This window comes from Procambarus clarkii, chromosome 20 (genome assembly GCF_040958095.1).
Source record: "Procambarus clarkii isolate CNS0578487 chromosome 20, FALCON_Pclarkii_2.0, whole genome shotgun sequence".
Classification (NCBI taxonomy): domain Eukaryota; kingdom Metazoa; phylum Arthropoda; class Malacostraca; order Decapoda; family Cambaridae; genus Procambarus; species Procambarus clarkii.
The window spans coordinates 16,918,352-16,939,813 of record NC_091169.1 but is presented as its reverse complement, the minus strand read 5'-3'; the positions used below and the strand labels follow the sequence as shown (position 1 = coordinate 16,939,813).

The 21,462-nt window shown below is 39.3% G+C and overlaps 1 protein-coding gene across 1 annotated transcript in view; it reads right to left on the bottom strand.

The window, feature by feature from the left end:
* Window positions 1-21,462, bottom strand: part of LOC123755252 (ionotropic receptor 21a) — a 273,589-nt gene that overhangs the window by 129,664 nt on the left and 122,463 nt on the right. Inside the window, exons 5-8 of the mRNA XM_069327997.1 lie at window positions 18,316-18,445; window positions 17,927-18,064; window positions 16,745-16,853; window positions 16,258-16,452 (exon numbers count right to left, since the gene is read on the bottom strand). Coding sequence (XP_069184098.1) covers window positions 16,258-16,452; window positions 16,745-16,853; window positions 17,927-18,064; window positions 18,316-18,445 — 572 coding nt within the window. The remainder of the gene's footprint in view (window positions 1-16,257; window positions 16,453-16,744; window positions 16,854-17,926; window positions 18,065-18,315; window positions 18,446-21,462) is intronic.

The following is a 21,462-nucleotide window of genomic DNA, read 5'->3' as shown; positions in this document are numbered from 1 at the left end:
CCAACATGCCTTCTGCAGTTACCTTCATTCTTATGTTCTTATGTTCTTACTAGTAGTACTCGGTAACAACAACCTTCCCTGTTCCCCGGTCCTCCCCACTATTTCCCACTCAACCGTCTCCTCGTCCTCCCCACCATTTCCCACTCCACCGTCCCATCTTCCTTCCCAATATGCCCCACCCCCTTGTCCCTTTGTCCTCCCCACCATTCTCCATTCCCCCATCTCCTCGTCCCCACCATCTCAAACTTCCCCGTCCCCTCGTCCTTCCCCACCATTACCCCCTCCCTTGTCCCATCGTCCTCCCCACCATCTCTCACTTCCATCCTCTCGTCATCCAAACAATTCCCCACTCCCTCATCCGATGCCTTCCCAAATGGTCTGATGTTCCCCTCAGAAAATTGGGAACATCAGGGGATCTGATGTTCCCATCACTGAAATATAAGAAAAACAGTTAAAAAATTAAATGAAAATATGAAGAAATAAAAAAATAAACTATACTCACGTAATGAACGGGATGGTAAACAACACAGCTCAATTCCAATGCAATTTACACAAAATATTTAAATCAAAATGAAAATAAATAAAAATCTATGAAAATCAATTTATCTATGCAATCAGAAACATTGAAATGGAATTGTTACAAATGTAGAATAGCATGTGTGATGCTCTTACATGCAACAGATGGCGCTTATTTTCAAGAAAAGAATAGTTTTACCTGTCACAGGAGTGGCATCTATACATATACTTATGAAATGAACGGTATGGTAAACAACACACCAACACAATGTCACACAAAATAATTCAATAAAAATTAAAATAAATTGAAATCTATGAAAATAAAATTTATCAATGCAATCAGAAACATTGAAATGGAATTCGTGACATATTTAATATAGCGTGCAAGTTACTATTATGAGCAGCAGATGGCCCTGTTTTTCAAAAATGCATGTTTTTACCTGTCAGAGGGGTGGCATCTATATAGAAGGTATATAAAAAAAAACGTGCCTATTCGAATGCAACGTTGTGTCAAAATTTCAAAGCAATCGGTGAAGAACTTTCAGAGATTACAGCATGTATTGCTCTTACGTCCAACAGATGGCGCCGTTTTAAAAAAAATCTTGTTTTTTTTTCTGTCACAGGTGAGGCATGTATATAGTAGATATATAAAAAGATGCGCCTATTCGAATGCAACGTTGTGTCAAAATTTCAAAGCAATCGGTAAAGAGGTTTCGAAGATTTCCCTCACATGAAAAACACAGTTTTTCAGAAAAAAACATGTTTTTTTTTACCATCACAGACGTGACATCAATATAGTATGTATATAAAAACCTGCTCGGATTTGAAGGAATGTTGTGTGAAAATTTCAAAGCAATTAGTGAAGAACTTTCGGAGATTAGCAGTTATGCACAAACATTTCCATTTTAATTTATATACATAACGACATATATATATTGCAGTTACTTTATTGCCCAAGTATAAGTGATAAGGCCCTCATCCGGTCCTCATTTATCAATACAATCTAAATAATCAAAGACAATAGAGTTTCAATTCTGTTAATAAATCGGCCAAAAATAGATAAAAGTCACAACTTCTGCCATTTGTGGCTAATTAACTTGGTTACAAATTTCGTTCCAACTTCACATGCATAGTGCCAGATATGAAATCTCAGATATTTGGTTCACTAGGATCCTTTATCAATAGAAACTTTGTGTAGTAACAATTTTCTTCTTGGAGACATACCCTAAGGAATGCCTTACTTATGTCGACCCGTGTATGCATAAGTTCCTATGCGGAATTTTTATAGCACGTCGTATAGCCTCTGTGTTAGGCTTCTTGAGATCTTGAGGTTATCTTGAGATGATTTCGGGGCTTTTTTAGTGTCCCCGCGGCCCGGTCCTCGACCAGGCCTCCACCCCCAGGAAGCAGCCCGTGACAGCTGACTAACACCCAGGTACCTATTTTACTGCTAGGTAACAGGGGCATAGGGTGAAAGAAACTCTGCCCATTGTTTCTCGCCGGCGCCTGGGATCGAACCCAGGACCACAGGATCACAAGTCCAGCGTGCTGTCCGCTCGGCCGACCGGCTTTCCCATGTTTGTAGGCAGTCATTCAATGAGACACCATGCTGTTTGGCCTTAGCACTGCAGTTAAACAATATTCTTATTGGGGTGGTAACCGAGTCTTTCATTACTGCATGGTGTGGTAAATAGTGTCCCTCCTAAGGGTTATCATTGATTACAACTTTGATGAATTTGTTATCGAATTGTTGTTGGATTATGTCATGGTACAATTTCAGGTTCTCAAGATGTCTATTCAAGGGCAACACCTGTGACTTTAATTGGTTTTGTGCCATGAAATGATTTACTGGAAGCTGAGGCTGCTCCAGCTTTCATTGTAACCTGAGAAAGTATTGATTATCTTTTGTAGACCACCGAGTCTAGGTATCATTTGTAAGTACATGATTCATCTTGACTAGGTTGCTCAGGGACTATACCTAAAGTTGCTAAATTGCACAATTTATGTACAGGTGGATCAAGTTCATTTTCAGACATGTCCTAAACTTAAGTGGTGACTGTTCGTTACCTAGTAACGCAACCATCACTGGATTGACTTGTTTCTTGTCTACAGGTGTGGGCTTCTTCAGACTCAATACTGGGTCAGTGAGCAATTTGCCTTCTGCTGACAATAACAGGTTCATTCCCTGGTGTTTTCTACTTCCAGTGAAGAATTTGCGGTAATAGTCTGCACCTACGAGTATTTCAAAGTCAATGAGGTAATAAGACGTGATTTTATTATCAGCCAACTTGATTCCCCTTTCTTGCAGGAATTTGGCTGTTTTCCCTACACCATGAACATATAGGTCTGTTACGGCCACAATGGGTCGCAGCCGGGTTCTTTGCTGGTGGAATTAAAGTTCTGGTATCTGGCCCCAAGTTAGTAGTGGCATTCAAGGAGTGAGCTCAGTAATGCAAGTAAAACACAATGGGGAAGGTGCATCGAATACGACACTTCATCAATTATCAATATATTCACATATAATCACTTTCCCATCACCTCATATATAATCCTAAAGGAAGTATTACTACACTTAATATGTACGCAAGTGTCTCTCTCATAGAACACTAAACGCTCTTCGATGCTCAATCGACGCAGTCTTGTCAGCTACCGTGCTTCCTCAATACACAGTACCATCCTCAACCAGTACTGGGAAACACCAACGAGTCTACCCTGGCCACGGGCCAGCCAAAACAGTCTTACTAGGTGCTCTTCGTGCACGCCCACAATCACTCTCCAGCCTGGTGCTGGCAGAGAACATCAATCTCGCACTGCTGGGCTTCTTCACGTACAAATACAAAGGTAGCGAACCCCTGGCAGGAGCTTCTTGCAACTCGCTGGTTACACTCCTCCATAGCACCTTACTGTCAGTCGTCTCTTCCACTAGCCAGTCCCGGGTATGCCGAATTCTGTCACTGCCACGTCACAGGCAGACAGTAGAACACTACACAGTTCTTCTCCAGCGGCGGCTCACTGCTTCCGTAAAGCAGAATGGAGTAGAGAGCTATTAGCTGCCCTGGGTAGACTGACTGTCCTCGTACCACAGCAGCCCTACGTCGACTCTGTGGATACAGACACATCATCAGTACACTGGTCAGTACATGGGACACTAGGAAACATCACTTACGTACTCTGACATAGACATACAACTCCTCCTATAACAGATGGCGCTGATTTTCTAGGTGCCACTTCACCAGAGGTCAGCACCAGCTACCTCTCGAGCTGACTAGGACAGGAATCTAGCGCCTCTTGCTGGTATAATCCTGTCACCACTAGATGGTGACGTCCAGTTTGAGGGGGTTTCGGGAGCGGACTCACAGATGGCATTGACGTCGCTGCTCCATGCTCCGACGATGGAATCGGGTTCGTAACAAGGTCAGATGTGATTTTGTCGACTACTATGGCTTGTTCAGGTCGGGGCCTAACTGCCTAGACATAATAGTGGTTGGACTACTTTATAATCGTGAGGTCCTGTGTTGGTCAGGTACTCTGAAATGTTTAGTTTTACCTGTCGAACAGGTTTTAACTTTAGATAATCTGCCATTTTCTGTGTGGCAAATGTTTTTTGGGATCCCTGGTCAAATAATCTATGTGTGTTGACCTTGTTTCTTTTTGTTTTGATGAATAGTTTGGCAATATGGCAAAGTCGCATTATTGTCAGGCTTTGCTGATAGTACACTCATATCCTGATGCACCTTGCAGTACTGACTCTGGAGGAAGTCTTTTCTGCCACCTTGGCTTTGGAAGAATGTGTTCTTATGTCTCTGCACAGTGCTGTATGATGTTGACCCTTATTGCACCTGTTGCAGGTGTGCAGTTAGGTTGCAGAGGTACTGTAGTCATGGGTCCTTAGACACCTGGTGCATTTATGCAACTCTTTAAGTTGCTTTACTCATGAAGCACGATGATGGTAATTTGGACAGGGATACATTGAATGCTCCTCTTGGCAGAATAATCACTTTCTCCAGTCAACAGCACTTTTGCATGTCATCGCTAAGGGTGACACAGTTACTGCAGATTTGGGGAGACTGACTGCATATGTACCCACACTGCCTTGTTTCCACCTTGGAGTGGAGTTAGATATATTAGATTTATTTAAAGTATTGGGTGTATGTACTCTGTGATTTATTGTGGGTGATTAAGAAAGGTTAAGGTGTTGCTTTACCATCTGTATTCGCTAATTGTCCCTCTACAACAGAGCATAAACCTTCAGTAATCTCTTGTACTGTCAGGGATGATATGTTATGTAAGGTTCACAACTTATCCAGTGTTTCACTGGAAAATTTGTGTCGTACATTAACTTTAGTTAACCAGTCCACACTATTCAGATGAACCTAAGGGCTGAGTTCTTTGAGTAATGACTCAAGCTCTAATCTAAAGGTTTGGAGTGAGTCAGAGGATCCATCTGTGGGTGGTAAGTCCAAACAATTTTGGATTGAGTGCCTAACAGCTCTCTCAGTGTCAGCACAATTATCCTTAAGGAGCTTGATTGTGAGATCATAACCTCCACTATTTAATGTTAGATTTAAAACCACCTCTAAAACTTTACCTTTAAGTTGACCCTGTAAGTATGTAAATTTAGTGATTTAAGGAATAATGGGTTTAGAATCACCTGAATCAACAAATTTGTTCAAGAAGTTATTCCAACTCTCATCCTCTGTTCCGTAGAATGTGAGCAACATGATTGAAGGTAGTTTAACTTCTGGTTGTTTTGTGTTAAGGAAAGCTATAGTTGTATCATTACACTGGGTGTTACGGCCCTCTTGGGTCGCAACTGGGTTCTTTCTCTGATGTTATTAGAGTTTGGGTATCCGGCCCCAAGTTAGTAGTGGCTTTCAAGGGGTGTGTTCCATAATGCAAGTAAATTAAAGGGGAAGGGATAAAACTGCACTAAACTTAAATATATAATTATTCCACCACCATAAATAAGTATATAAACAGTCACACGCGGTTACTATTACTACACTTCTTATTTACAATAATTCGTCTTCCTCTGAAGACACGGGATGCTCCACGGTGCTCAACGATGCTTAGCCCTAGGTTCTCTTCTCGTGGCCTCACGATGAATCCTTAGATTCTCTAGACGAGTCTACCCCGGCCACAGGCCAGCCAAATCACAGTCCCACTGGGTGCACCGTCGTGGAGGCCTTCAACCACAAATCCAGCCTGTAGCTGGCAGGTTCCAATCAGCTACGCCGCGTAGGCCACTCCACGACCGATAATAGGGTTGCAAGCCCTAGGCAGGAGCCTCGTGTGATTCCACAGATCACTCTCCTCACCACAACACCCCAGTGGCTAGTCTTCTCCACCAGTCAGCCCCGGGTACGACAATTCCTCAACTGCCACGTCACAGGCAGGCTAACACAACAGTGTTCATCCGGGGGATGACTCACAGCTTCTGCAGCAGATGCGTGGAGATACTACGGCTGCCTTGGGTAGACTGCCAATCGTCCAATCCAGCAGTCCCAGGTCGACTCTGTAATCAGACACATCATCAGTACTAGGGACACCCTAGGGCACCTCACTTACAGGCTTAGACACAAACGCCCACCTATCCACTCCATAGATGGCGTTGCTGTCTAAGCGTCACCTCACCAGAGGTCAGCAGCGGCTATGTCACGAGCTGATTAGGAAGGGAAACCAGCCCCTGTGGCCGGTATATCCTGTCCTCACTAGATGGCGGCGTCCATTTGGAGGGGGTTTCGGGAACTGACCCACAGATGGCGCGGTCGTCACTGCTCCGTGCTCGGACGCTGGACTCGGGTCCGCAGCACTGGGCAATTGTTTTGACGAAAGGGTTTAATTTGGATTCAATATCATCTTCGAATTGTGCCAGATTAGCCATAACATCATCTAATTCAGTTTTAGATAAGTTACTGTTGACAAGTCTAGCCAAATACATTTCTATCTGGCGTTTGACTTGTTTAAACTCACTTGAAGCTACTTGATAGTAGTTTTCCAGCTCAATATGATCAACTAGAGATTGTTGTGACAGTTCTTGGCATCTATTAATCTGTATGGTTAAGGAGCCTGGTGACGGAGGAGATTTTTCCAAATATGAAATATAGTGAAAAGTTATAAACAAATCTCCCATTATTTGCCATCAGCATTGTGAAAATTTCATCCCAGTATGTTAAGAAATGGAGTTTTTACGATTTGTTAACTAAATGAGCGGGTGTTGGGCGGCAACCAGTACTGATAATAACGATAACACCTCCTATTTTTTGGCAATCAGGGATAAAGAGATGCAAGCACCTGGATCATGCACAAAGAAAACAAGTAGTAGTAAGGGGTCAATAAAGTGTACATGCAGCTGGTGTCACCTGGAGGGCCAGATTTCACATGTAATATTGAGTTAGTATGTTATTATGATGTATTTTATTATATATCATATAAATACATTGCCCAATGGCAATATTTCTTATGTCTCTTTGTATGAAAACTGACAACCCTTTACTTATGTGTGAATTTTTTTTCTCTCCTTTGTTTGTATGCAGATTTTGTTGTGACTTCTACATCTTACAAATGCATATCCGGCACTAAGTATGTGAAGTTGGAACAAAATTGGTTAACATGTAAATCAGCCACAGGTGGCAGAATTTGTGTCTTTTATTTTTTGTTTGGCCAATTTATTTACAGATTTCAAACTCTTTTCTCTTTTTCTATTTAGGTTAAATTAATGTATGAGGACCAGATGAGGGCCTTATCACTTATATATGGGCAATAAAGTTACTGCAAATAATTATGTTTCGTTATCAATATTAATAAAAATGGAAATGCTCGTTTGTGCATAATTGCTAATCTTCGAAAGTTCTTCACCGATTGCTTTGAAATTATCACACAACGTTCCATTCGTATCCGAGCAGGTTTTTATATACATACTATATAGATGTCACGTCTGTGATGGTAAAAAAACATGTTTTTTTCTGAAAAACTGTGTTTTTTCAAGTGAGGAAAATCTTCGAAACCTCTTTACCGATTGCTTTGAAATTTTGACACAACGTTGCATTCGAATGGGCGCGTCTTTTTATATATCTACTATATACATGCCTCACCTGTGACAGGAAAAAACATGCTGATTTGAAAAACAATGCCATCTGTTGGACGTAAGAGCAACATATACTGTAATCTCTGAAAGTTCTTCACCCAGTGCTTTGAAATTTTGACACAACGTTGCATTCGAATAGGCTTGTCTTTTTATATACCTACTATGTAGATGCCACCCCTCTGACAGGTCAAAACATGCGTTTTTGAAAAACTGCGCCATCTGTTGCTCATAATTGCAACATGCATGCTATAATAAATATGTGACGAATTCCATTTCAATGTTTCCGATTGCATTAATTAATTTTATTTTCATAGATTTCAATTTATTTTATTTTGTATTTAATTATTTTGTGTGACATTCTGTTGGAATTGAGCTGTGTTGTTTATCATACCGTTCATTTCGTAAGTTTAAGTAAATATAGTATAAGTATAAGTATAAGTATATTATAGTCTCCGTGGAGTAGTGGTAAGACACTCGCCTGGCGTTCCGCGAGCGCTATGTCATGGGTTCATATCCTGGCCAGGGAGGATTTACTGGGCGCAATTCCTTAACTGTAGGCTCTGTTTAACGCAACAGTAAAATGTGTACTTGGATGAAAAAACGATTCTTTGCGGCAGGGGATCGTATTCCAGGGACCTGCCCGAAACGCTATGCGTACTAGTGGCTGTACAAGAATGTAACAACTCGTGTAAATATCTAAAAAAAAAAAAAAATAAGCATAGATGCCACTCCTGTGACAGGCAAAACTATGTTTTTCTTGAAAAAAGCGTCATCTGTTGCATGTAAGAGCAACACAAATGCTATTCTAAATATGTTACAATTCCATTTCAATATTTCTGATTGCATAGATAAATTGAATTTTCATAGATTTTGATTTATATTAATTTTGATTTAATTATTTGGATGAATTGCTTTGGAATTGAGCTGTGTTGTTTACCACACCGTTCATTTTGTGAGTAGTTTATTTTTTTATTTTTTCTTATTTTCATTTAATTTTTTAACTGTTTTTCTTATATTTCAGTGATGGGAACATCAAATCACTTGATGTTCCCAATTTTCTGATGGGAACATCAGACCATTTGGGAAGGCACCGGACGAAGGAGTGGGGAATGATGGGGGGATGACGAGAGGACGGAAGTGAGAGATGGTAGGGAGGATGATGGGACAAGGGAGGGGGTAATGGTGGGGAAGGACGAGGGGACGGGGAAGTTTGAGATGGTGGAGACGAGGAGATTGGAGAATGGTGGGGAGGACAAAGGGACAGGGGAGTGGGGCATGTTGGGAAGGAAGAGGGGATGGTGGAGTGGGGAATGGTGGGGAGGACGAGGAGATGGTTGAGGGGGGAATGGTGGGGACGACCAGGGAAGGTTGCTGTGCCTCAGCAACGCACATGCGCTGTGGCTCAGCAACGCGTGGCCGGGTACTGCTAGTAAGAACATAAGAATGAAGCTAAGTGCAGAAGGCCTATTGGCCCATACGAGACAGCTCCTATTTATGTCCACCCAATCTCATCCATATATATATATGCATGTCTAATCTACTATTAGACAGTTAAGGGGCCCAGTGTCTGTTTAACAGTTATCCCTAACGTATCCTTATATTTCGTTTTTTGGGGGGGGGTTATTTTCCTTGACTTGATTTCAACACCTATTGACCTACAACTTTTATCTATTCGAGTATAAATGACAAGCAATCTTAATTAAAACGTAAATGATCTGTCATAAATTCGAAGTATTATATACATTATCACGAACTTTAACTTCATTTTTCTGTATGCACAGAATTTTCAACTTTGAGACCAGATAAAAAGTTAAGTTTTTCACCAATTTTTACTATTTTTTCATATTAAGTGCAAAGTTCTTAGTTCTATAACAATCTTTGTGTCCTTTAGTGATAATGCCATAACGTTTGGAGCTATATTTTTTTTTACGTATAAATTTGGCACATATTTGGATTACCACATTGAAAAAAATGTTTTACTGTAAACGATTCTCTCAAACAATATTTTATCAAAGATTCATGAACGTTACATGTGATTCTGAGACCATCTGCTAATAAAACAACAATTCGTGACATTTTAAGATTTTTATCACTAATTTGAGCATGGGAATTTGTTTTCTCTATTTTTTTTAAACCTGTTTTCTTTTCATGGTATGATGTTGATCCATTTAAAAAATTGGAGCATTTACCGCGAAAATTATAAAAACAAAAATTAAGTGTGATTGAGAAAGTTTCGGTGCACCGTCACCAGGCCCCTTAGGTGGCCTTTAAGACGTATTAGTGTCCTTTTAAATTTGACTGCAGTAGCAATACTGGCTGTTTGGTTAAGCTTTGTAGGGCTAATACTATGGTTGGTAGAGAGATATATATACACATTTATGGGTAGTAGCCTCTCATCAACCTTTTGTTGTATTTAATGGTATTAGCTATTAAGTGAGAAGACTCCAAGTAAGAGCTGCTATTAATATTGTGTTAACAGCAGTATTTCAATCATTGTTATTTAATTTGATGTTATTGCTTGGTTAGTGGCTTTTTTGCAAAATTAAAATCACACAAATCTAGTAGTAAAATTCCGCGGATAACACATTCACTATTTGGTTGAGTTTAATTTTGGCTTCACATTCTGCGGATATAAAGACTCCACTTATTTGGTGGATAAGTTTGCGAATGTGTAGCTCTGGGTTTTAAATGTTTTTTCACTCGGTGATTTCATATGCTTGCACATATTTTTGCTCCTTGGTTGTTTCCTCGGAGCAATGATTGTGCTTCTTAATTTTTGTAGCACTTCTGTGTATACCTGCTGACTGAGAATTTACTGAGTTTGGCTACCAATGATTATATGTAGCAGTTTACTTAAGTTCCTCAATATTTGATAATTTATTTATATACTGATTGCACTGGTAAATTCTTTGTTAGAATCATAAACATGATCGTGGTTCGCGAGGACCAAAAGAATGTAGGGAAATTTAATCCCAGCAGGTATTTATTTATTTAATAATTATTAGTTTATTGTTTTTTTTTTAATTTATTTATAAATTCAAAGTGGACTGTATGTTTTAATTATTTTATGAGTTAGAGTGGACAGTGCATATTTTAATTATACCCTGCCAGGAGTAATCCTCTTTCACAAACTTAGGAGGGGGGTAATATACGTAGCTTATCAATCAAATAAATCAACTAATAGAAATTTACTGTAATGTTAATCTAATAATTAATAATGGACTTGTAACGTGAAAATACAGCTTAGCTATAATGTAGAATATAGTTTGGTTATCCAGCCGTGCACATGTCCTGATCATGTGAGCCTCATCGCCCGTAGTCAAACAATGCCTGCGACTGGACAAGTAACGTGCAGAACCAAATGATTCATTGCAGGTATCTCCTTCCCCTCAATTTTCTCTGCGAATTCAGTACACAGTAACAAAATAAGGATATGAGATGTATATCTAAAGAAGGAGGTTATATTTGAAATAATATTCTCACCCGTTTTGGGTGAATAGCCTATGTCCTAACCAATTGTCTAATTAGTGCTAGTGATTACTGTAACATATCTGTCAATCATAAATAGAACACTTCCTTATGGCTAACGCTGTCTGTTGAGATAATAGGTGACTCTGGAACCACAACACGTGATTTCACAGGTAGGTTCTGAGGACTCGCTCAAGCGTGTTCTCTTGACTATGTTGACGTGCTAATAATGGCGTCTAATCTTCAACCGGCTCTGGATACATCCATGAATACGATTCTGAATTCGTCATTATTGCCTTAGGGAAGTAAACCTTGAGTTTGTTATTGTTTTAGTTGAATCCAGTCCTAGAGAATACATTTTTCATATTTAGTTCCCAGACTGGTGTTTTAAAGATACGTGTTATGAATAAATAAATAATCAGGAGACTTGGCAAACGTCCCATTGTCTCTGAGAAGCCACGAAACTTATTTTCTTCTAATGATTCGCTTAGGGAAATTAGTGGTTAATATCGTTAGTAATTTGCCAAACATGACAGCTTTTGCTTCGTATGTTAGGGTATTTCAGTATTTATTGTCGGAAATTTCCGACAGTGGAAGCTCTGAAGTACAAAGGTTCAGAAGTCCGTGGTTGGTAGTGTTTCCACATGTGGAACTCGAAATTGAAGTGGTCGTTCTCGACAAGGATGGTACGGAATGAGTGACTCATTTTAAAGGAAATTGAGACTTCACTGATCATGCACTTGTTATGGTGCAGGCGGCTGTCTAATTCAGTAGGATGGTGTCTGGGCTGTGGATATTTACTTTGAGGGAGAGGAGGAATTTGTTGTTAAAAATGTGTCTACTGTTAATTTGCAAGATAGCGATGAGGTGGAGGTTTAGAATCGTTGTTTTTTGGAATGACAGCTTTATTTGCTTATATGGTTAGTAATTTGTGTGGATTTAAAATGTATGTAACACATAGAGAGGTGGGATGAGGTAGTGAAATGGGTCGTGTTTATGAATAGGATAAGGATGGGGGTGGGATGGTCTTAGTTCAACTGGTACTTATTCACCACCAATAGTTTTCTGGACTATTATACATTTTCTAAGTAAAGAGGTTCAGTTGCTAATGACTCAATACAATTCACATAATCCTGCTGGTTTAGAGCCTTCTTTTGATAACAATTTATTCAATGGTTTGAATTGGCAGTACGTTTTCGAAGGAACGTACAATGAGGATTTGTTCAATAAGGTTTGGTATTGGGGGCTCTCACTACAAGTTGATCTAAATAGAGTTTTGAAATGGTCAAAAGATTGGCAGATGCAGTTTAATGCTGATAAATGTAAAGTTCTGAGGCTAGGTAATGATGAAAGAGTTACAAGACACGAGCTAGATGGTGATGAGATTGCGAAGTCGGATTGCGAAAGGGATCTGGGAGTTATGATTAGTAAGAATTTAAAACCAAAGGATCAATGCATGAATGTTCGTAATAAGGCAAATAGGACACTTAGATTTATTAATCGGAGTGTTAGTAACAAGACAGCTGGAGTTGTTCTTCAGCTAAATTTTGCTCTTGTTAGGCCCCATTTAGATTATGCTTTTCAGTTTTGGTCGCCATACTATAGAATGAATATAAATTCCTTTTATATTCAACGTGTCCAGCATAGGATGACAAAGTTAATTCCCCAAATTAGAAATCTTTCATATGAAGAAAGATTAACAAAGCTTAAATTGCATTCACTGGAAAGGTGACGAGGTAGGGGTGACATGATAGAGGTTTACAAGAGGATGAATGGACATAACAAGGGGGATATTAATAGGATATTAAAAGTATCAACACAAGACAGAACACGAAACAATGGGTATAAATTGGATTAGTTTAGATTTAGGAAAGACTCGGGTAAATACTGGTTCGGTAACAAGGTTGTTGATTTATTCAATGGCTTGAATTTGGCTTTTTATTCAATGGTTTGAATTTGGCTTTTTATTCAATGGCTCATTATTTGTATTAGTGCAGGGGGTAATGATGTTGGACGAGTTAAGAGTGAGGAACTAATACAGAGATTCAGGACAGCCATTGAATTAGTTAGGAGCAAGGAAGGAATCCCGATCATATGTGGCATTCTTCCAAGAAAGGGAGTGGGATATGAATGGATGTCAAGGGCACTTGGTGTCAATTGCCGGCTGGAAAGATATTGCAAATCAAATGCAATATCTTTCATAGACAACTGAGAACACTTCTATGGAAGAAATGAAATGTATGCTCGTGATGGGGTGCATCTATCGAGAGCTGGGGTTGTTGCTGTTGCGAACTCGTTGGAAGAAGTGGTTAGAGGTGCTTGTTTGGGTTTAAACTGTTAGTAGATAGAGGTATAGGAATTGATTTGGAGGAAGGAGATAATAAAAGAATGTGTTTGTGGGAGAAAGGAATTGGCAAAATGATCAGGGAAAGAGAAGGGCCTCAAAATAACAATTCACTTAGGGTATATTACACTAACAGTAGAAGTCTAAGAAATAAAATTAACGAATTAAATGCTCTTGTCTGCACAGAAAAAAATAGATATTATTGCACTTACCGAAACGTGGATGAATGTAGAAAATAGAGAACTATTAGCTGAATATCAAATAAATGGATTTAAACTATTTCACACAGATAGATATATTAGACGAGGAGGGGGAGTAGCTATATATGTTAGGGACAATTTGAAATGTAGTCTCAAAGAGGGAATCAAAACTGAGCCACACACAGAAACTATTTGGATAGAATTATACGAAAAAGCAAATAATATTATAATAGGAGTTATATATAGGCCACCAAACTTAGACAGAATGGAAGCAAAGCATCTATGGGATGAAATATCTAGGGCATCTAGATCTAACAGTATTTACGTCATGGGTGACTTTAATTTTAGTGGAATAAACTGGTTGAACAAAACAGGGAATAGTGAAGCAGAAGATTTGCTAGAATTAATTGACGATTGCTTTCTTACGCAACACATTAATTAACCAACACGGGAAAATAATGTTTTAGATTTAGTGTTAACTAACAGAGAAACACAAATTAATGACATCAAAATAGGGAGTGAGCTAGGGAACAGTGATCACAAAGAAATCAGATTTTGCATAGAATGGAATAGACCTGTAGGAGAAAATTCTGTTAAAGTGCCAAATTTTCGAAAAGCTGATTTAAGAACATAAGAACATAAGAAGAACAAAGGTAACTGCAGAAGGCCTATTGGCCCATACGAGGCAGCTCCTATTCTATAACCACCCAATCCCACTCATATACTTGTCCAACCCGTGCTTGAAACAATCGAGGGACCCCACCTCCACAATGTTACGCGGCAATTGGTTCCACAAATCAACAACCCTGTTACTGAACCAGTATTTACCCAAGTCTTTCCTAAATCTAAACTTATCCAATTTATATCCATTGTTTCGTGTTCTGTCCTGTGTTGATACTTTTAATACCCTATCAATATCCCCCCGGTTATGTCCATTCATCCACTTGTAAACCTCTATCATGTCACCCCTAACTCTTCGCCTTTCCAGTGAATGCAACTTAAGCTTTGTTAATCTTTCTTCATATGAAAGATTTCTAATTTGGGGAATTAACTTAGTCATCCTACGCTGGACACGTTCAAGTGAATTTATATCCATTCTATAATATGGCGACCAAAACTGAACTGCATAATCTAAATGGGGCCTAACTAGAGCAAGATATAGCTTGAGAACCACACCAGGTGTCTTGTTACTAACGCTGCGATTAATAAATCCAAGTGTCCGATTTGCCTTATTACGAACATTTATGCATTGATCCTTTTGTTTTAAATTCTTACTAAAAATTGGCAATACCAAAGGAAACAGAGAGTTAGTATAAATGGAGTCAAGTCAGAGTGGGAAAATGTTGTAAGTGGGGTGCCTCAGGGCTCTGTCCTGGGACCTCTGTTGTTTATAATATATATAAATGATTTAGATTCAGGTTTGAGTAGCAACATTTGCAAATTTGCCGATGATACGAAAATCGGTAAGGAAATTAATTCGGAGGAGGACTCACTATCACTTCAAGTTGATCTAGATAGGGTTTTGAAATGGTCGAAGGATTGGCAGATGCAGATAAATGTAAAGTTCTGAAGTTAGGTAATGATGAGAGGGTTACAAGATACGAGCTAGATGGTGTTGAGATTGCGAAGTCGAATTACGAATGGGATCTGGGAGTTATGATTAGTAAGAATTTAAAACAAAAGGATCAATGCATAAATGTTCGTAATAAGGCAAATCGGACACTTGGATTTATTAATCGAAGCGTTAGTAACAAGACACCTGGTGTAGTTCTTAAGCTATATCTTGCTCTGGTTAGGCCCCATTTAGATTATGCAGTTCAGTTTTGGTCGCCGTATTATAGAATGGATATAAATTCACTTGAACGTGTCCAACGTAGGATGACTAAGTTAATTCCCCAAATTAGAAATCTTTCATATGAAGAAAGATTAACAAAGCTTAAGTTGCATTCACTGGAAAGGTGAAGAGTTAGGGGTGACATGATAGAGGTTTACAAGTGGATGAATGGACATAACAGGGGGGATATTAATAGGGTATTAAAAATATCAACACAAGACAGAACACGAAACAATGGGTATAAATTGGATAAGTTTAGATTTAGGAAAGACTTGGGTAAATACTGGTTCAGTAACAGGGTTGTTGATTTGTGGAACCAATTGCCGCGTAACATGGTGGAGGTGGGGTCCCTCGATTGTTTCAAGCGCGAGTTGGACAAGTATATGAGTGGGATTGGGTGGTTATAGATAGGAGCTGCCTCGTATGGGCCAGTGGGCCTTCTGCAGTTATCTTGTTCTTATGTTCTTATGTTTTGCAGGATTTGCTTACTGCTATGCCGAGGCGCGGCTGGTGCGTAGGTTAGGGGAAGTCTTAATCTGATCTATTATCAGATCGATGTTCCACTTGATACCATTCTCCTCCACAAATTACTTAATATACACAATTAGGATGTAAACCTGAAGAACTGGAAAACTTCTAATTTAGATACATGCACCTAAAAGACAGGAAATATTTATTAAGTGAATATCCCCCAAAGTTTAAAAATACCAGATTATTTTTTGTGTAAATATAAACATATTGACCAATGCAAGAGACAAACAACACCAATTTGATAGAGGGAGAGAGAGATTGAGAAAGAGTTCCTGACCCATGAGGAGCATCCAGACGTGCAGAGTGAAGGGGAAGGAGACGGCCATCCAGGCAGGGAGGAGCCGGGGGGCGGGCGTGAGGAAGCAAGCACGCTCGAAGTCAAAAGGGACGCTGAAGGTGACGTATCGTGCTCGCACCTCCGTCAAGAACACGTTACCAATGCCCATCTCTGCTTCGTCCTTGTGTACCTGGCCTAAAACGTGGCACTTCGTCAGAGAGGTCGAGTCACACTAGAAATTATAATACATCTTTCCATGGGGAGAAAAAATTGCAACTTTTTTAAATAATTTAATGAAAGCTTGGATACATGTGGTAGATGGCATGATTACGTTGTAAAATTATCGGTCCACTAAGACAAAGACTAATCTCGTGGTGCTCTGTAATTCATTCGATGAAAAAGTTACTGGTTGTTACAGGCTTCAGATTTTAAAATTAAGTTCGACCTGAATTTTTTGGTGAACTGAACAATGACAAAATTGTCTTACCGACCATTCCAGTGAAGGTGCCATTTGGGAGGAGTGTTCCCCACATGTCTTGTCCCGGGCTGTAGAAGACTGGGGTGAAGTTGAGAGCCTCGCCCAGCGCATTCACCACCTGTATACGTCAACACCACACACAACGTGTTGTGGGGGTGCAAACTCAAGTGAGTGATACCGAAAATTGTGATTCGATGGTCCTCTTCCAGGATTACAGATATCAATTGTACGTTAATTACAGGTGTGGAATGCTCTAGTAGCATAAATGATTTCGTATTTAACACTTTCGACATGTTAATGGAGTGTATATATGGCTATTAGGCTGGACTTATATATGTTTTATCAGATCAACGGCTAGGATTATTCGACAAAAATGAGTCAGTCACCAAGTCGACCGACATCACGTGTTTTTTTTTTTCTAACTCACGCACTCAATTCGATTAGGTTACGTTTGGTGTGGATAGTTTAGGTTATGTTTAGTTAAGTTAGATTAGGTGTGGCCAAGCAAATAAATACTAAAATGTTTGTCGTGTGGGGAATATCCAACATACATCGCACACGGTGAATAAGTACCGTGTAACACAAGCTATAAACAAGCACAAATATAGCTACCTCATAAGCCGGTTACAGACACTTATCCTGCCTTACTGAAGCAAGAATAAATATAATGACCCCAAATAGAAAGAGGATATATATATTTTGGAGATCTAATTATACTTTATTGTATGGTTTGTGATAATATTACTGACATTTCTGTGTTCGAGTTGAGGCAAAATAACCGTTGTTTGCCAGACACAAGAGAGTAGCACAAACAGAGATCACACTAACGTGATGCATCAAATGAACAAATCCACAAGGGCCGTGACGAAGATTCGAACCTGCGTCCGGGAGCATCCCAGACACTGCCTTAATCGACTGAGCTACGACAGGGTAAAAGGGTTGAAACCGAAGTTCTACTGAACTACTCAGGTGCAAAGGGGGGTTGTGTAAAAGCCTGGTTTGTGCCTCGAAGAGGCTACGGGATCCAGTAAGTTCAGTAGAACTTCGGTTTCAACCCTTTTACCCTGTCGTAGCTCAGTCGATTAAGACAGTGTCTGGGATGCTCCCGGACGCAGGTTCGAATCCTCGTCACGGCCCTTTCATGTAGTGTGGCCTTAGTTAATATGGGAATACTGTGTTAACGAAGCTCACTTTGACGTCGAGGCCAGAGACGTTGAAGAGGAGGCCTTGTTCGTCCAGGTGAAGGGCTTTGTCGTCCAGGTGTGAGAAGACAGAGGGGGCGTGATCAACGGCAAGGACGCGCAGTCTCTGCCCGCTCAAGTCAACCACCTACACATACACACACACACACAATAATAAATGGGTAAATATACAAATATTGATGTATATGTATGTCGATATGCAGTCTCATACAACGAGAACAAATCGACTTCTCCACTAAGTGACTATCCAAAATATACTGATAAATATTAAGAGAGTGGTAAATGACAGACACACCAATATCACTGAAACCACCACCACTACACCAGTGTGGATAAATACATGAGATCATGAACACATTTAAACAAAAAATGACGCACTTCCTTTTTTGGAAAGAAGTGGACGTTACTGAGGAAGGCTCCGTCTCTCCAGAAAGTGAGGAAGCGAAGGTTCGTCCTGGAGTAGAGCTTGTGGGTGTACACGGCCAACTCTCCCTCGCTGCCACCAGGTCTGTACACAATACACATAAATATATGTTCACAATAAATACCTAACAGGTCTCTATGTAACGCCAAATGTATGAAGTGCAATCTGAATTGCAATGTTCCACATGAATACGCAAGAAAAGACGCTTTACACAGCTACATAATGTTTTCAGAGAATACATCCCTATTAATGTATCATATGCTTGGCAATGTATCAAATGAATGACCTTGTATTAAATACTTGGCTAGGTATAAAATGCACAAGTATGTATCATATATATATATATATATATATATATATATATATATATATATATATATATATATATATATATATATATATATATATATATATATATATATATATATATCTATATATTAGTATATTTTGGTAGCAGTCTTTCCTGTAGACATATATTATTAAATATGACCGAAAAAGTAAGATTAATAATTCTAACACGAATTTTCTCAATCTTTCGTACATTACGCTTCACTGTTGGAGGTAAATCAAAAATCAATTCTTCAAAATTCATTTTTATTTCTAGTATGACGCGACACGGGCGCGTTTCGTAAAACTTATTACATTTTCAAAGACTTTAGTTCACAAATACACAACTGATTAGAACTTACGTATCTCCGATTTTATATCTACATTTGAGTGAGGTGGGAGGGGTGATGTGGCATTAACACAAGACAGAACAAGAGGGGATATTAATAGGGTATAAAAAGTATCAACACAAGACAGAACACAAACAATGGGTATTGAATAGAAGTGTTTGTAGAAAGCCTATTGGTCCATATTTCTTGATGCTTCTATATTGGAGCGGAGTCTTGAGGTGGGTAGAATATAGTTGTGCAATAATTGGCTGTTGATTGCTGGTGTTGACTTCTTGATGTGTAGTGCCTCGCAAACGTCAAGCCGCCTGCTATCGCTGTATCTATCGATGATTTCTGTGTTGTTTACTAGGATTTCTCTGGCGATGGTTTGGTTGTGGGAAGAGATTATATGTTCCTTAATGGAGCCCTGTTGCTTATGCATTGTTAAACGCCTAGAAAGAGATGTTGTTGTCTTGCCTATATACTGGGTTTTTTGGAGCTTACAGTCCCCAAGTGGGCATTTGAAGGCATAGACGACGTTAGTCTCTTTTAAAGCGTTCTGTTTCGTGTCTGGAGAGTTTCTCATGAGTAGGCTGGCCGTTTTTCTGGTTTTGTAGTAAATCGTCAGTTGTATCCTCTGATTTTTGTCTGTAGGGATAACGTTTCTATTAACAATATCTTTCAGGACCCTTTCCTCCGTTTTATGAGCTGTGGAAAAGAAGTTCCTGTAAAATAGTCTAATAGGGGGTATAGGTGTTGTGTTAGTTGTCTCTTCAGAGGTTGCATGGCTTTTCACTTTCCTTCTTATGATGTCTTCGATGAAACCATTGGAGAAGCCGTTATTGACTAGGACCTGCCTTACCCTACAGAGTTCTTCGTCGACTTGCTTCCATTCTGAGCTGTGGTTGAGAGCACGGTCGACATATGCGTTAACAACACTCCTCTTGTACCTGTCAGGGCAGTCGCTGTTGGCATCTAGGCACATTCCTATGTTTGTTTCCTTAGTGTAGACTGCAGTGTGAAAACCTCCGCCCTTTTCCATGACTGTTACATCTAGAAAGGGCAGCTTCCCACCCTTTTCCATCTCGTAAGTGAAACGCAGCACGGAACTCTGCTCAAATGCCTCCTTCAGCTCCTGCAGATGTCTGACATCAGGTACCTGTGTAAAAATGTCGTCAACATACCTGCAGTATATGGCCGGTTTCAAGTTCATGTCGACTAAGACATGAGTAGGGTAAGGCAGGTCCTAGTCAATAACGGCTTCTCCAATGGTTTCATCGAATACATCATAAGAAGGAAAGTGAAAAGCCATGCAACCTCTGAAGAGACAACTAACACAACACCTATACCCCCTATTAGACTATTTTACAGGAACTTCTTTTCCACAGCTCATAAAACGGAGGAAAGGGTCCTGAAAGATATTGTTAATAGAAACGTTATCCCTACAGACAAAAATCAGAGGATACAACTGACGATTTACTATAAAACCAGAAAAACGGCCAGCCTACTCATGAGAAACTCTCCAGACACAAAACAGAACGCTTTAAAAGAGACTAACGTCGTCTATGCCTTCAAATGCCCACTTGGGGACTGTAAGCTCCAAAAAACCCAGTATATAGGCAAGACAACAACATCTCTTTCTAGGCGTTTAACAATGCATAAGCAACAGGGCTCCATTAAGGAACATATAATCTCTTCCCACAACCAAACCATCGCCAGAGAAATCCTAGTAAACAACACAGAAATCATCGATAGATACAGCGATAGCAGGCGGCTTGACGTTTGCGAGGCACTACACATCAAGAAGTCAACACCAGCAATCAACAGCCAATTATTGCACAACTATATTCTACCCACCTCAAGACTCCACTCCAATATAGAAGCATCAAGAAATATGGACCAATAGGCTTTCTACAAACACTTCTATTCAATACCCATTGTTTGTGTTCTGTCTTGTGTTGATACTTTTAATACCCTATTAATATCCCCTCTTGTTCTGTCTTGTGTTAATGCCACATCACCCCTCCCACCTCACTCAAATGTAGATATAAAATCGGAGATACGTAAGTTCTAATCAGTTGTGTATTTGTGAACTAAAGTCTTTGAAAATGTAATAAGTTTTATGAAACGCGCCCGTGTCGCGTCAGACTAGAAATAAAAATGAATTTTGGAGAATTGATTTTTGATTTACCTCCAACATATTTGATTTTGATTTACCTGAAGCGTAATGTACGAAAGATTGAGAAAATTCGTGTTAGAATTATTAATCTTACTTTTTCGGTCATATTTAATAATATATATATATATATATATATATATATATATATATATATATATATATATATATATATATATATATATATATATATATATATATATATATATATATATATAAAACACGAAAAATAAATACGTGACTAAAAAATGTGACCGTGTCAAACCACG